General features: G+C 34.2%; 1 protein-coding gene and 1 pseudogene across 2 annotated transcripts; one reads left to right on the forward strand and one right to left on the reverse strand.

Annotated features, from left to right (window-relative positions):
- Positions 1-348: 348 nt before the first annotated feature.
- On the reverse strand, positions 349-1,293 carry LOC311607376 (olfactory receptor 5D18-like; the record flags this gene model as incomplete). Its single annotated transcript, XM_084799028.1, has 1 exon — positions 349-1,293. The coding sequence occupies one exon, from the start codon at positions 1,291-1,293 to the stop codon at positions 349-351; it is 945 nt and encodes a 314-aa protein (XP_084655154.1).
- Positions 1,294-7,261: 5,968 nt separating this feature from the next.
- On the forward strand, positions 7,262-8,174 carry LOC311607377 (olfactory receptor 5D18-like; annotated as a pseudogene). The gene has a single exon. The product of its transcript is annotated as an olfactory receptor 5D18-like (transcript).
- The last annotated feature ends 4,509 nt before the right edge of the window (positions 8,175-12,683 follow it).

Below are 12,683 nucleotides of genomic sequence, written 5' to 3' on the forward strand. Positions count from 1 at the left end.
TCTGACAAGAGTAGAAGATAGAATATTTATTGGATTATACAAGTATTTTCAGATGAAAAATATTTAATCATGTAATAATTTTTCAAACTATTTAATATGACCCAAGTTGGGGTGAAATGTAAAAGTAAATGAAATTATTGAATTTTTTCACAAGCTAAAAGAACTAAATTTTGATTTTCCAAACTGAACCCATTAATTTATCCATGCATATTAACTCAACTAATTTAAAAGTATGTTTAAGATTATACATGACAGCAGTTAATGAATACATAAAATACCACAAAATAATGTAATGTCCAATGTGAAAATTATTTGACTCTAAATATCTGACAATTTTAATTATGTCTCTTACTTAATAACACATGGGATCATAGTCATTATTTTTCTGACTGTGTCTTGGACATCCTTATTTCTCAGACTATAGATCAGGGGGTTCAGCATGGGTATCACCACTGTGTAAAACACAGAGCCCACTTTCACTGTGAGTCTGGAGTTCTTAGAGTTTGGCACACAAAAAAGGAACAAAATGGTACCATGAAAGATGGTGATGGCTGCCAGGTGGGATGCACAAGTGGAGAAAGCCTTCTGACATGCACTGGCTGAGCGCATCTTGAGGACAGTAACAACAATGAACAGGTAAGACAATAGGATGATGAACAGTGTGCTGACAGAATTAAATGTGGCAAAAACAAACAACAGGAGTTGGATGATAAGAGTATCAGAGGAAGAGAGAGCTATCAGTGAAGAGAATTCACAGAAGAAGTGATCAATTCTATTGACGCCATAAAAAGATAATTGTACAAGAGAACATGTCAGTGTCAAAGAGCAAGTGAGTCCCCATGCATATGATCCCAAGACAAGTGTGACACAGAGTTTCTGGGACATGACTACTGAATACAGCAGAGGGTTGCAGATGGCCACAAACCGGTCATAAGCCATAACCACTAATAGAAAGGCCTCAGTTACCACAAAGATACAAAATAACAAGTATTGTATTATACATTCTATAAATGAAATACTTCTGTCTTTAACAACAAGGTTCACCAGCATCTTGGGAGCAATGATGGAGGAATAGCAGAAATCCACAAAGGAGAGGTGGCTGAGGAAGAAGTACATGGGGGTGTGCAGTTTGGGGTTCACTCTGATTATGAGGATCATGCCAATATTCCCTACCACAGTGATGCTGTAGATGGTGAGAAACACCAAGAAGAGAGGGACTTTCAGTTCTGGGTAATCTGAGAAGCCCAAGAGGGTGAATATTGTTCCATTATTGTTTCTTTCTGAAAGCAGCATCATTTGTTTATAAGAGTATGATGATTAGTCCTGAAAATGAGAAAAATTAATAGAAAGATGTTACCTAGGAATCACTTATTCACTTATGAAGCCTAGAGGATGAGGCAAAGTCTGTCTCTCCTCATCTGTGTAATTGTTTCATTAGATAAAGGACAGGGAATTTATAAGAAGGATCAGGGCACAAACTCATGAAATTACCATATTTAAAATTTCTTCTTAAAAATATACTGAACTAAAAGGCAAGTTATTGACTTTTTATACTTCTTATTATAGGATGGTTTTATACTTATACTAAATTAGTTAATTTTTTCCTTACATACTATAAGTTTCTAAAGGATAGCACTGATGTTAACAAAATGACTGGTTATCTTAAACTGATATTCAATAATTCAAACTGTAAACTTCAGAACTGTTTTTGTCATTCTAAATGACTTGTGTTGTACTTCTTTTCTTAGATTTTGTGCTACTTGATTCTTTGCTCTGTGACTCAGTGCATTTTAAAATTAGTTGCATGCTAAATATTTTTCTGTTAATATGCTTTTTCCTTCAGATAGTTATAATTATTAATCATTCCACATAGAAAAATTATATGGAGCAGAGAGAGCTGTTGTATTTTACTTCTTTATATTAGTTGTAAGATTCAAGGCAGAAAAATTTGACTTTATCACTAACATATAGATAGAGACTCACCTACATATTTATATATATACCTTTGATCTTCATAAAAAATTCTTGGAAGAGAAATTTGGTTTCTCACTAGCATACAAATGGGGACCCACCTATGTATTCACATGAAAACTTCAATACCTCTGATCCTCATACATGTAGCCATATATGCAGTTCCTCGTATCTGACAGATTCAAGGTCTAGGCCAAAGACAATGATCCTCCTATTGACTCCTCATTAATGATCATCTTAGTGAGTTTTAGAAAGTATTCTTGAACAATTGAGTTGTAATCTGAATAAATTAATAAAATTTTTTAAAAGAAAGTATTCTTGGGGTAAAACTGTGGTAAACAGAGTGTTTATGCTGGGAAACCTGTTTCTCTATTTAGACCATTGTCATGCTCCCTCCAAAACACTCAATATTGTCATTCTGTCCCTCAATTATTTGAGAAAAAGAAAAACAAAAAAATACAAATTAATATTGCATTATATGGGAATTACTATAACATAGATTAGTAATTGATAATAATAACATAAAAGTTGTTCATTATATTATTTCCCTACAAGTCAAACCTCAGGTACTTCTACACTCAGAAAATGTATCTCTGTACTTTCTGATAATAGTCTTTTATTACATGAAACAGGATATAATTTCACAGAACCCATTAAGAAAGATGTCAAAATGCATACAAAAGTAAGTCATTCATCTATCCTTTACCTCTTATGTTCATGAATCACTTGGGCTACTTGTCTTGTTTCTTTGATATCTGGTCATTTTGCTCTGTAAACATATAAACTTTTAAATACATTTTTACATTAACACATATATGGAATGTTCAGTGTGCATGATTCAGCTAAAGATGATTCCCTGCTCTTTGTTTGAGCAGGTGAAAGATATCTGTATTTCTTTATGAGTAAGTTTGGACTGTATTAAAAAACTATAATATAAATTTTTATCCATGCCATGTGAAAACATGGCATAATAACTCCTGAGAATTCTATAGCCAACAATATTTTTTTCATGTCTCAGAGCTGTTTCCATGTAGAGGATTCAGCAATTTATGTTACCTGTTTTGTTATTTTTCTTAGTTTCTTTATGTCTGAAGTCAAGATTTTCAGGTGGTCTCCCCTGGTCAAAACTAATCTTTATTAATTTTGATTTAATCTATAGCTCTTATTCTTCTGATGAAGCAAAGGCAAAACCTCTCCTCCAACACAACTGGCTGTTCTTTGTTTTCAAGACAGACTTACTTTCTTTTTGAATAGTTACAGCCTTGGTGACGTACAAGCCTTTGGGGCAACCTAATCTCATTCTCTTGAGATCGTGAAATAGTCAATGGAAATTAATCACCTCATTTGATGTAACATTTTAAGTCATAAATTGGAATGCTTGATGTCACAATTATGTTAACTTTTGGGAACAAATAGCTTTAAGGCTTAGTCTTTTGGGGCTGAAGAGATGGCTCAGAGGTTAAAAGCACTGTCTGCTCTTTCAGAGGTCCTGAGTTCAATTCCCAGAAACCATATGGTGTCTCATAACCACCTATAATGAGATCTGGTGCCCTCTTCTGGTAGGCAGGCACACATGCAAACAGATAAATAAATCTTTTTTTTTTTTAAGACAGTCTTTTGTTTTAAAGTTTATATCACAATTTGTACTCTGGTTTTTATAATTTCTCCTAATTTATTAACATTAAATTATATTTTATTAGTAGTAATTTATATTTATTTTTATTTATATATATGCTTTATCTTCATTCATGTCAATGCATCAAATCTCTACAATTCACAAAAAGCCAGAAAAGGATGTTATACTCTCTGGTGAAATGGTAACAGATGGTTGTTACCCACTATGTGGCTTAAGGGAACTATTCCTAGTTGCACAACTATGTTTAATAAAATGGGACAGTTATAAAATGAAAAATAAATCATGAAAGCAGTGTACCAGGGGATGTAGTTGAGGGGGTATATATGCTTTAATATATTTCATGAAATTCTCAAATAATTAATAATTATTAAATAATTTTTACTGTTATATTTGTCATGAATCTATTTTGATTTCTCCGAATTTACTTACTTTTTAAAGATTTATTTATGTATAGAGTATTCTGCCTGTATTTGTGCCTGCACACCAGAAGAGGGCACCAGACTTCATTAAAAATGGTTGTGAGCCACCATGTGCTTTCTGGGAATTGAACTCAGGACATTTGGAAGACAAGCCAATGCTCTTAACCTCTGAGCCATCTCTCCTGCCCATGAATTTACTTATTTTATCCCCTCTGTATTATGCTTTGAAAAGTCTTGTGTTATTTACAGTTTTTTTTCATTAAAGTGTTTATCTTACCCATATCTTGGTTATTTACACATTGATGTTCCTTTCTACTCATTTTGAGTTTTTTCTTTTATATTTTAGTTCCCTGAGTCACATCATCAAAAAGTTTGAAATGTGCTTATTGATGTAGAAATTTCCCTTTTTATTGATGTTTTCTCTGTTCTATATGCTGGTATTTTTAATTTTATATCCATGTGTTTCATGGGACTGTTTAATTTTTTATTTAAATGCAGATAATTTATGAGATTTTGTTCATATCCATATATTTTGTAAAATTTCTGAAACTATCTTACTGATTTCTTTATCATTTTGGCCATAAGAGACCTATATTATGATTTTGTAATTATAGTGGATTTATATTTTCTTGCTAGCTACTATTTTGTCTGTTCAGTGTACCTGTGAAAATAAAGAACACTCCCCTATATTCAAATAAAATTTAAACATCTGAAAACATAGTTTAGTTTGTAGTATTTTTCACCTCAGAAAGAAGTTATAAATTTAAATTCAAACTTCACAAAGTGACCTGGCACTAAGAACAACCACTCTAAATTCCAGAATCAGTGAAGAGTTAATAATAACTCTATTCTTTTGTTGTGTGAAAATAACAATACTATTAAAACATGTGTGGCACGATTTAAAAAAGAAGTATTCATATACAGATATGATAGAAAATATGGAGAATTCTCTATAGACAAGTAATTAAGAAGAAAATATACAATGTAAAAGTCTCATTATAGCTATATATATAGCAAAACTATAATTAGTGTTTGAAAAAATCTGATTTTACCTACGTATTGCATATGCTCATGATTTGTCAAACTTAGACCCCATGATGAATAGATTTTAAAACATGTTTATACATACAACTGACTATTATTTGTTTGTAAAATGTGACAATCTTTTGTTTTCAGTTATGTGGATAGAATGGAGACATTATGATGAAACCATCTGGGCACTGAAGGAAAAGGCTGCATGTAACTTGAGCTTGCGCAGGCTGAAGGAAGACAAGGTTTAGAGAAAGGGTATTCGATAAATACAGGTAGGGAGATACTTGGGAGAATTTACTATTAGTGCTGACTAGCAAAGCAGGAAAGTTATTGGCAGCATCAGTTAATAACTATACTTAATCACTTGCGCAGACTGTCTTGTATTGTTTTCAGTTTTAGAAATATGTTTGCATTTAGTATAACTATCACTTACCTTGCTTCTCACTGTATCTGTATATGAGTACTGAATGCCACACAATGTCTCATAAAACATGTAAGTTAAGACTCAACTAAAATATCTGTGATCTTAAAAATATTACATCATCTTAAAGTTACTAATTGTAATTGTTTATGTTAATGTCTCAAAAGATTAGCAAAATTTAGTCTCCAGGGCTTGTGTCTCCAAGGCTGGAGGCATAAATTCAAGAATGTGTATATCACTTCCACTTACAGAGATTCAACCTTGGCCTACAAAACTTTTGCCTCAAGGCTGCAAAAGGAAGGTAGATATTAGTTTTGATCAGAAAAATAAGTTGGGATGAAAATCCTAACTCATTTTGATATATGGTGTCATTGAGCAAGATGTAATATTCCCATATTTTATTACAATATTCCTGAATGTGAGAGTTCTCATCATCTTAACTCAATGTTTTATCTTGATGCTTTAGTCCAATATATCTGTGTTATACTATTCTCATAATATTTGATAGTTTAAGGTCTCTATGGTGTTTCATAAATGAAGGTATGATCATTTAAAATAATTATGCTAATATCTTGACAAAAGAAACTAATAAGAATATGATGCTTGTGAAATTAATGAGGAGCTTTGAATCTAAGTATCAGGACACCAGACATAGGTATATAAATTTATCTATATCTCACCATCAATGGAATGATTCTTGTATTAAAAATACACATTTTGTGTTTGTATATGTGTATTTGTGAATGTATGCATATGTGGAGGGGCATGTTTTGAGTGTCCCTGTGTCTGTGTTTCAATATTTCTGTCTCTCTATTTTTCAGTCTCTTTGTGTCTCTGTCTCACTATTTCTGCCTCTGTCTCTCTTACTCTGTGTGTGTGTGTGTGTGTGTGTGTGTGTGTACTCACATGTGTATAGAGACCACAGGTTAGTTTCAGAAATGTTGTTTAGAACCATCCTCCATGGTTTGAAGATCAGAAGGCTACAGTGGTTAGCCAGCAAGTCACATAGATCAACCTACGTCCGTCTCGCCACTGCAGTGGATGCAAGTTCATCTTATCATGTGCAGCTATTTTAACCTGAGTTATTGGAATCCAGGATCATTAGGAAAGTACTCTTTAGACTGATTCTGTCTTCCCTGATCTATGAAATATAATATTTTTATATTCTATTCTATGGTTTTATTCCTTAGGCCATATAAAAAAATAATGAATATATTCCCCATAAAAAATTATTAAGACTGTTTTTATTGTTTTCCCAGTGTCATGTTTGCAATTTTTGTGGATTTATATACATATGTGTGTGTGTGTGTGTGTGTGTACATATAAAATATAAATCATGATTATATGTCATAAATTATTTTTAACATTTGAAATTGTTGTTTTAAATATAGGGTAAGGAAAGATTTATTATATAGGCTACTAATATATATATAAATATACAATGAAAATGAGAGGATAATGTATTAGCTATGAAATTATAAAATGAACTTGAGATGAGATAATACAATTCCATGTTCTAAAACAACAAGCATTAAACTTACACTATAGCTTGCAATTCAACACAGTAACTTTACTGTCCTTAAGAAACTGTAAAATGGTTTAGGATTTCTAAATGTGTGATCTGTAGTTTCTCTGGACTGCCAAAACCCAGATTATAATTCAAAGAGTAATTTGCTTTTATAACATTGTGAGGTTATATGGGCAAAAAGCGGGGTCTCAGATCCCTCATTTACAGTTTTATTAATTTTTAGAATAAATTCTGTATACTGGAGAAGAGAAGCCATGGTGCTGACATATGGAAATACCAGCGGAGCCATCTTCACCCTCTTGGGCTTCTCAGATTACCCAGAACTGAAAGTCCCTCTCTTCTTGGTGTTTCTCACCATCTACAGCATCACTGTGGTAGGGAATATTGGCATGATCCTCATAATCAGAGTGAACCCCAAACTGCACACCCCCATGTACTTCTTCCTCAGCCACCTCTCCTTTGTGGATTTCTGCTATTCCTCCACCATTGCTCCCAAGTTGCTTGTAAACCTTGTTGAAAAAGACAGAACCATTTCATATGTAGAATGTATAACACAATACATTTTCTTTGCTATCTTTGTGGTAACTGAATCAATTTTATTAGTGGTTATGGCCTATGACCAGTTTGTGGCCATCTGCAGACCCCTCCTCTACACAGTAATCATGTCCCATAAACTCTGCATCAATCTAGTGGTGGGATCATATACATGGGGACTCACATGCTCTTTGACAATGACATGTTCTGTTGTCCAGTTATCTTTTTCTGGGTTCAACACAATTGATCATTTCTTCTGTGAGTTCTCCTCACTTCTAGCCCTCTCATGCTCTGATACTCTGGTTGACCAAATACTTCTGTTCTCACTTTCCACTGTGAATGCTGTTCATCATACTCCTGTCGTATGTGTTCATCCTTGTCTCCATACTCAAGATTAAATCAGCCAAGGGGCGCCACAAGGCTTTCTCTACATGTGCTTCACACCTGACTACCATCACCATCTTCTATGGCACGATCCTGTTTCTGTACTCTCTGCCTAACTCAGAGAACTCCCAGCTCACACTCAAAGTGGCCTCTTTGTTTTATACACTGGTGATACCCATGCTCAACCCTCTGATTTACAGTCTGAGGAATAAAGATGTGAAGGATACAGTCAGAAAAATAATGTGTTAAATGTATAACTTTCCCCCATTTATCTTTTTGAGAACTTTGACCCTGGCACAAGTAAAGGAGTTTTAGAGAGTTTAAATATAAGATCACATTAAAATTAATTATTTTCTTTAAGTAAACAGAAATGGACTTGTTTTTAAAGAGAGTTCCCAGTTCTCTGTATTAAAATTTCCATGCCCAGAATTGAAATAATTTATAATTTACCATCACGTGGTAAATATTAAAAATATCTATCATGAAGGATACTTTATATGATATAATAGTTATCGCCACTATCCCCTTCTATAGAATACATCATATATCTGAGATTCTCAAAAAACATATGCTTATTTGATGTAAATTTAAACTGAATAATGAACAGATTTTCATTGAATAGTAATCAGTAAAGTAATACAAAAGCATTTTTGGATTTGTTGTTGGAAGGAATCTCTTTGATATTTTATGTACAAGTTCCAGAGAGACAAAATCCCAGCATTGTAGAAGGAAGGCAGAAACATAAGTCTACCATTAACCACATAACTAACTAATTAGCATTGGATAGCTTCTATGGAATGGATGGTGGTTGTTGGTGGTGCTGCTGTCTTTATTTGTTTTGTTTTTAATAATGTGGTTCCCTGTTATTCTTACCACACAGCAGAGCTACCCCACACCAATACCACCTGGGCAACACAATCTGGACATTATGGAGAAAACCAAATTCAAACTTGGGGGGAAGGTATGAGAAAGGTTGAGATAACTGATGGCTAAAAGAAAAGACAAGAGAAATTTCATAATATCCTGAGGCCAATGAGTTTTTGAAATATAGTCATTTGTGCTTTAAGTAAACAAGTATCTTCTATGAACAGAGGTTAATAGTATATGAGTGAAGTAACTGCCTGCTGTGAAATAATGAATAAAATTAATACTTTCAAGAAGATTGACAAATTAGACTTCAGAAGCATATTTAAGTTAAAAGTATTTTTTATTTATTTAATTATTTTGTTCATATTCCAGCTCAATTGTTATCCCATCATTTCTATCTTCCTGTTCCTCCATCCTTCACACTTTCATCCTATTCCCCTCCCCTAGGTCCAGGACTGAGAGAGACCTCTTCCCTCACTTTATGGTCATAGAGTATCAAGTCTCATATTGTTATCCTGCTTATTCTTTCTCTGAGTGCCACCAGGCTTCCCCACCAAGAGGAGCTCATCAAATATGTGGCAAAAGAATTCATATCAGATTTAGTTTCCTCTCTCCACATAATTGTGGAGAATGACCTGACTATTGGTGAGATCAGAGTAAGGGTTCGATGTTTACTGCTTGTATTGTCCTTGGTTAGTGCAATAGTTTGAGCAGACTCCCCTGGGCCCTGATCCACCCATTATGATGTTCTTCTTGTACATTTCTAAGGCATTCTGGATCCTTCTATTTCCCCATCTCCTATAATTCTCTTATCTAGAGTCCCATTTGGGTGTCCTCACATCTATCCCAATCTCCTGGTAAGTGAAGACTTTCATCGGACATGCCCTTTGGGCTAGTATCCAATTATAAGTGAATATATACCATGTGAGTCTTTCTGCTTCTGGGTTAACTCACTCAGATTGATCGTTTTTAGTCTATCCATTTGTCCACAAATTTTGGGATTTCCTTGTTTTTAATAGCTTAGTATTATTCCATAGTGTAAATGTACCACAGTTTCTTTACCCATTCTTCAACTGAGGGACATTTAGGCTGTTTCCAGGATCTGCCTAATACAAAATCAGTTAGAAGAAAAAGTGGGGAAGAGCCTGGAACACATTGGCACAGGAGACAACTTCCTAGAGAACACCAACAGTCCAGGCCTTAAGGTCAACGATTAATAAATGGGACCTCAAGAGGCTGAGAAGTTTCTATATGTCAGAATACATTGTCAACAGAACAAAGCAACAGCCTACAGACTGGGGAAGATCTTCACCAATCCTACATCTGACAAAGGTCTAATATCCAAAATATATAAAGGACTCAAGAAATTAAACACCAGCAAACCAAATAACCAAATTGAGAAATGGAGCTCAAAATTAAACAGAGAATTCTCAACAGAGGAATATTGAATGGCTGAGAAACACTTAAAAAGAAATGCTCAACATCTTTAGTCATCAGAGAAATGCAAATCAAAATGACTTTGAGATTCCATCTTACACCCATCAGAATGGCTAAGATGAAAAATTCAGTTGATACCACATGCTGGTGAGGTTGTGGGGAAAGAGGACCACTTCTTCATTGCTGATGGGAATACAAACTTCTACAATCACTTTGAAAATCTATCTGGTGCTTTCTCAGAAAACTGGGACTACGGCTTCCTCAAGACCCAGCTATGCCACTCCTTAGAATATACCCAGAAAATGCTCCACCACACAACAAGAACGTATGCTCAACTGTGTTCATAGCAGCCTTATTCCTAAAATTATTTTCATTCTTTCAAAATCAGTAATGAAAAACATAGTTGATGTATTTTTGAATTTTTTTTAAATTTGAGATTATACAATTCCCCCATCAAAATAACAAAAATCTTCTCTTGGCAACAAGGGAGGTAATTGCAGAAACCACAAGCAATTAAATTGCAGAGTTTTGAAAGCTCAGTACCAATAGATATATCTACAAAACAGTCTTAAATGTAAGATTTAGGTAACACTGAAGAAGAGAGATAGAAAAGCAGGGGGAAGGAGAAAAGGACCAACAGAGCCAACTAACCAGGCACCAGAGGGGCTTGCTGAGAATGAAGCTCCACTCAAGGATCATGCATTGACTGGACCTAGGCCCCCTACACAGATGTAACCAATGAGCATTTCAGGCTTCATGTGGGTCCTCTAACAAAGAGAGCAAAGGCTGTCTCTGACATGGACTCTGCTCTCAGATTTTTGATCACTTCCCTCTGGTGAGACTGCCTTACCAAGACACAGGGGAAGAGGTCACACTCAGTCTTGATGGGGCTTGTTGAGCTGGGGTAGGTGGGAATGGTGCCTCCCCTTTTCTGAGGAACAGTAGAGGGGGATGGGAAGAGAGAGAGAGGGTGGGACTGGAAAGAGATATGGGATGGGACTACAACTAGGATGTAAAGTGAAAAAAATAAATTAATTAATATTTAAAAAGAGGTGCAGAAAGATTACAAGAGACAGGGGATCAGGCAGTTGCTATAAGATAGTGTCTCCTATGAACTTCAGAAGCCATGCCCATTATGTCTCACCAACACAATTTCCCATATATGAAGACTGAGTTTTAGAGATCCATTTCAGGAAAAAAAAGTTATATTCAGAAGATAAAAGTCATAAATGAAATCATGAGGTAAGAATGCAGTACTGGGTTCAAAATCTAATAGATATTTACTGAGCAGAGTTGTTAGGACTTTCAGATGTTTTTGTTCCTCTGTTGTGTGTATGAGCTTTGTGATTCATGAATGTGGATGACCTGAGTAGAAACTTGTGTTAGATGATTTCATTATCATAAATATACTTTGAGTAGTTGTTACAACCAATGGTAGACACTAAAGTTCTCTAAAGGATTGCCTGTACTTTCATATATGCCTACCTAGCCTGTATTAAAGTATACCAGTCTATTTATATGATGTCAGAAATATTATAACCACCAGAATAATGTCTTCTTGAATTTTTTGTAAATATGAGTCTTTGTGCAAATAATTTTAAGTTATCTTAAATGAAAAATAAGTTTACTGCAATCTTAAATATTGTAAACATATTACCTACAGAATGTTAATCAAAAAAGGAAAAGAAAACAGAATAGCCATCTTTTCCTGTTTTCCATGGGTTATAACAATACCAGATTTTACCTCTTTGGGTCACTTGGTTGATCTCTTTCAACTAGAAAAGTGCACCCACTATGAATGTGTATGATTTTAATGGTGATTGGTCTGAATGAGCAAATACATTTCCATATGTTTTGAAAAATGGAAAATGAACAAGTATAAAACCTAGAATATGACTTTACAAAAGCTCAATAAAGCTTTTATTTGATCAAGTTATTTTGTACACATGCTAGTTATTAAAATGTATATTTGATATACACTTTAAATAAATGATAAGCAGATTCTCATTGTGTATTCGTTGGTAAAGTAACATGAAACCATTTTTGCAATTGGTTGTCTGAGGGAATCCCTTTTCTATTGTATGTATTTCTGTTTTACCGTTTTTAATTTTCTCCTTTACAATGTTTCATTTGGAAAAAATTTAACTTTTAAGGACAAGACTAGCTTTTAGCTTTAACACACAATCTGTGTTTACTTCTGTTCTTCTTGGAGAATTGTGGTGATATTTTGACATAGACAACAAAACTAAATGTGCAAGAGAATAGCTTTTACTCTGACACCCAAGAAATGACCATTTTGCTCTCAAATTCTAAGAGATCAGTGACTTATAGCAAACCTGTCAGTGAGCTGGTAGAGCATTTGTTCTTCTGAGTGTGGATAACTATAGTTTATAGGATGCTCTCCAGTTCAGTCTGTCTCATAAATTGCACATTTTGTTTATTCTTATGGATGTC

This window comes from Acomys minous (genome assembly GCF_964271855.1).
Source record: "Acomys minous genome assembly, chromosome: 10".
In the NCBI taxonomy this organism is placed as follows: Eukaryota; Metazoa; Chordata; class Mammalia; order Rodentia; family Muridae; genus Acomys; species Acomys minous.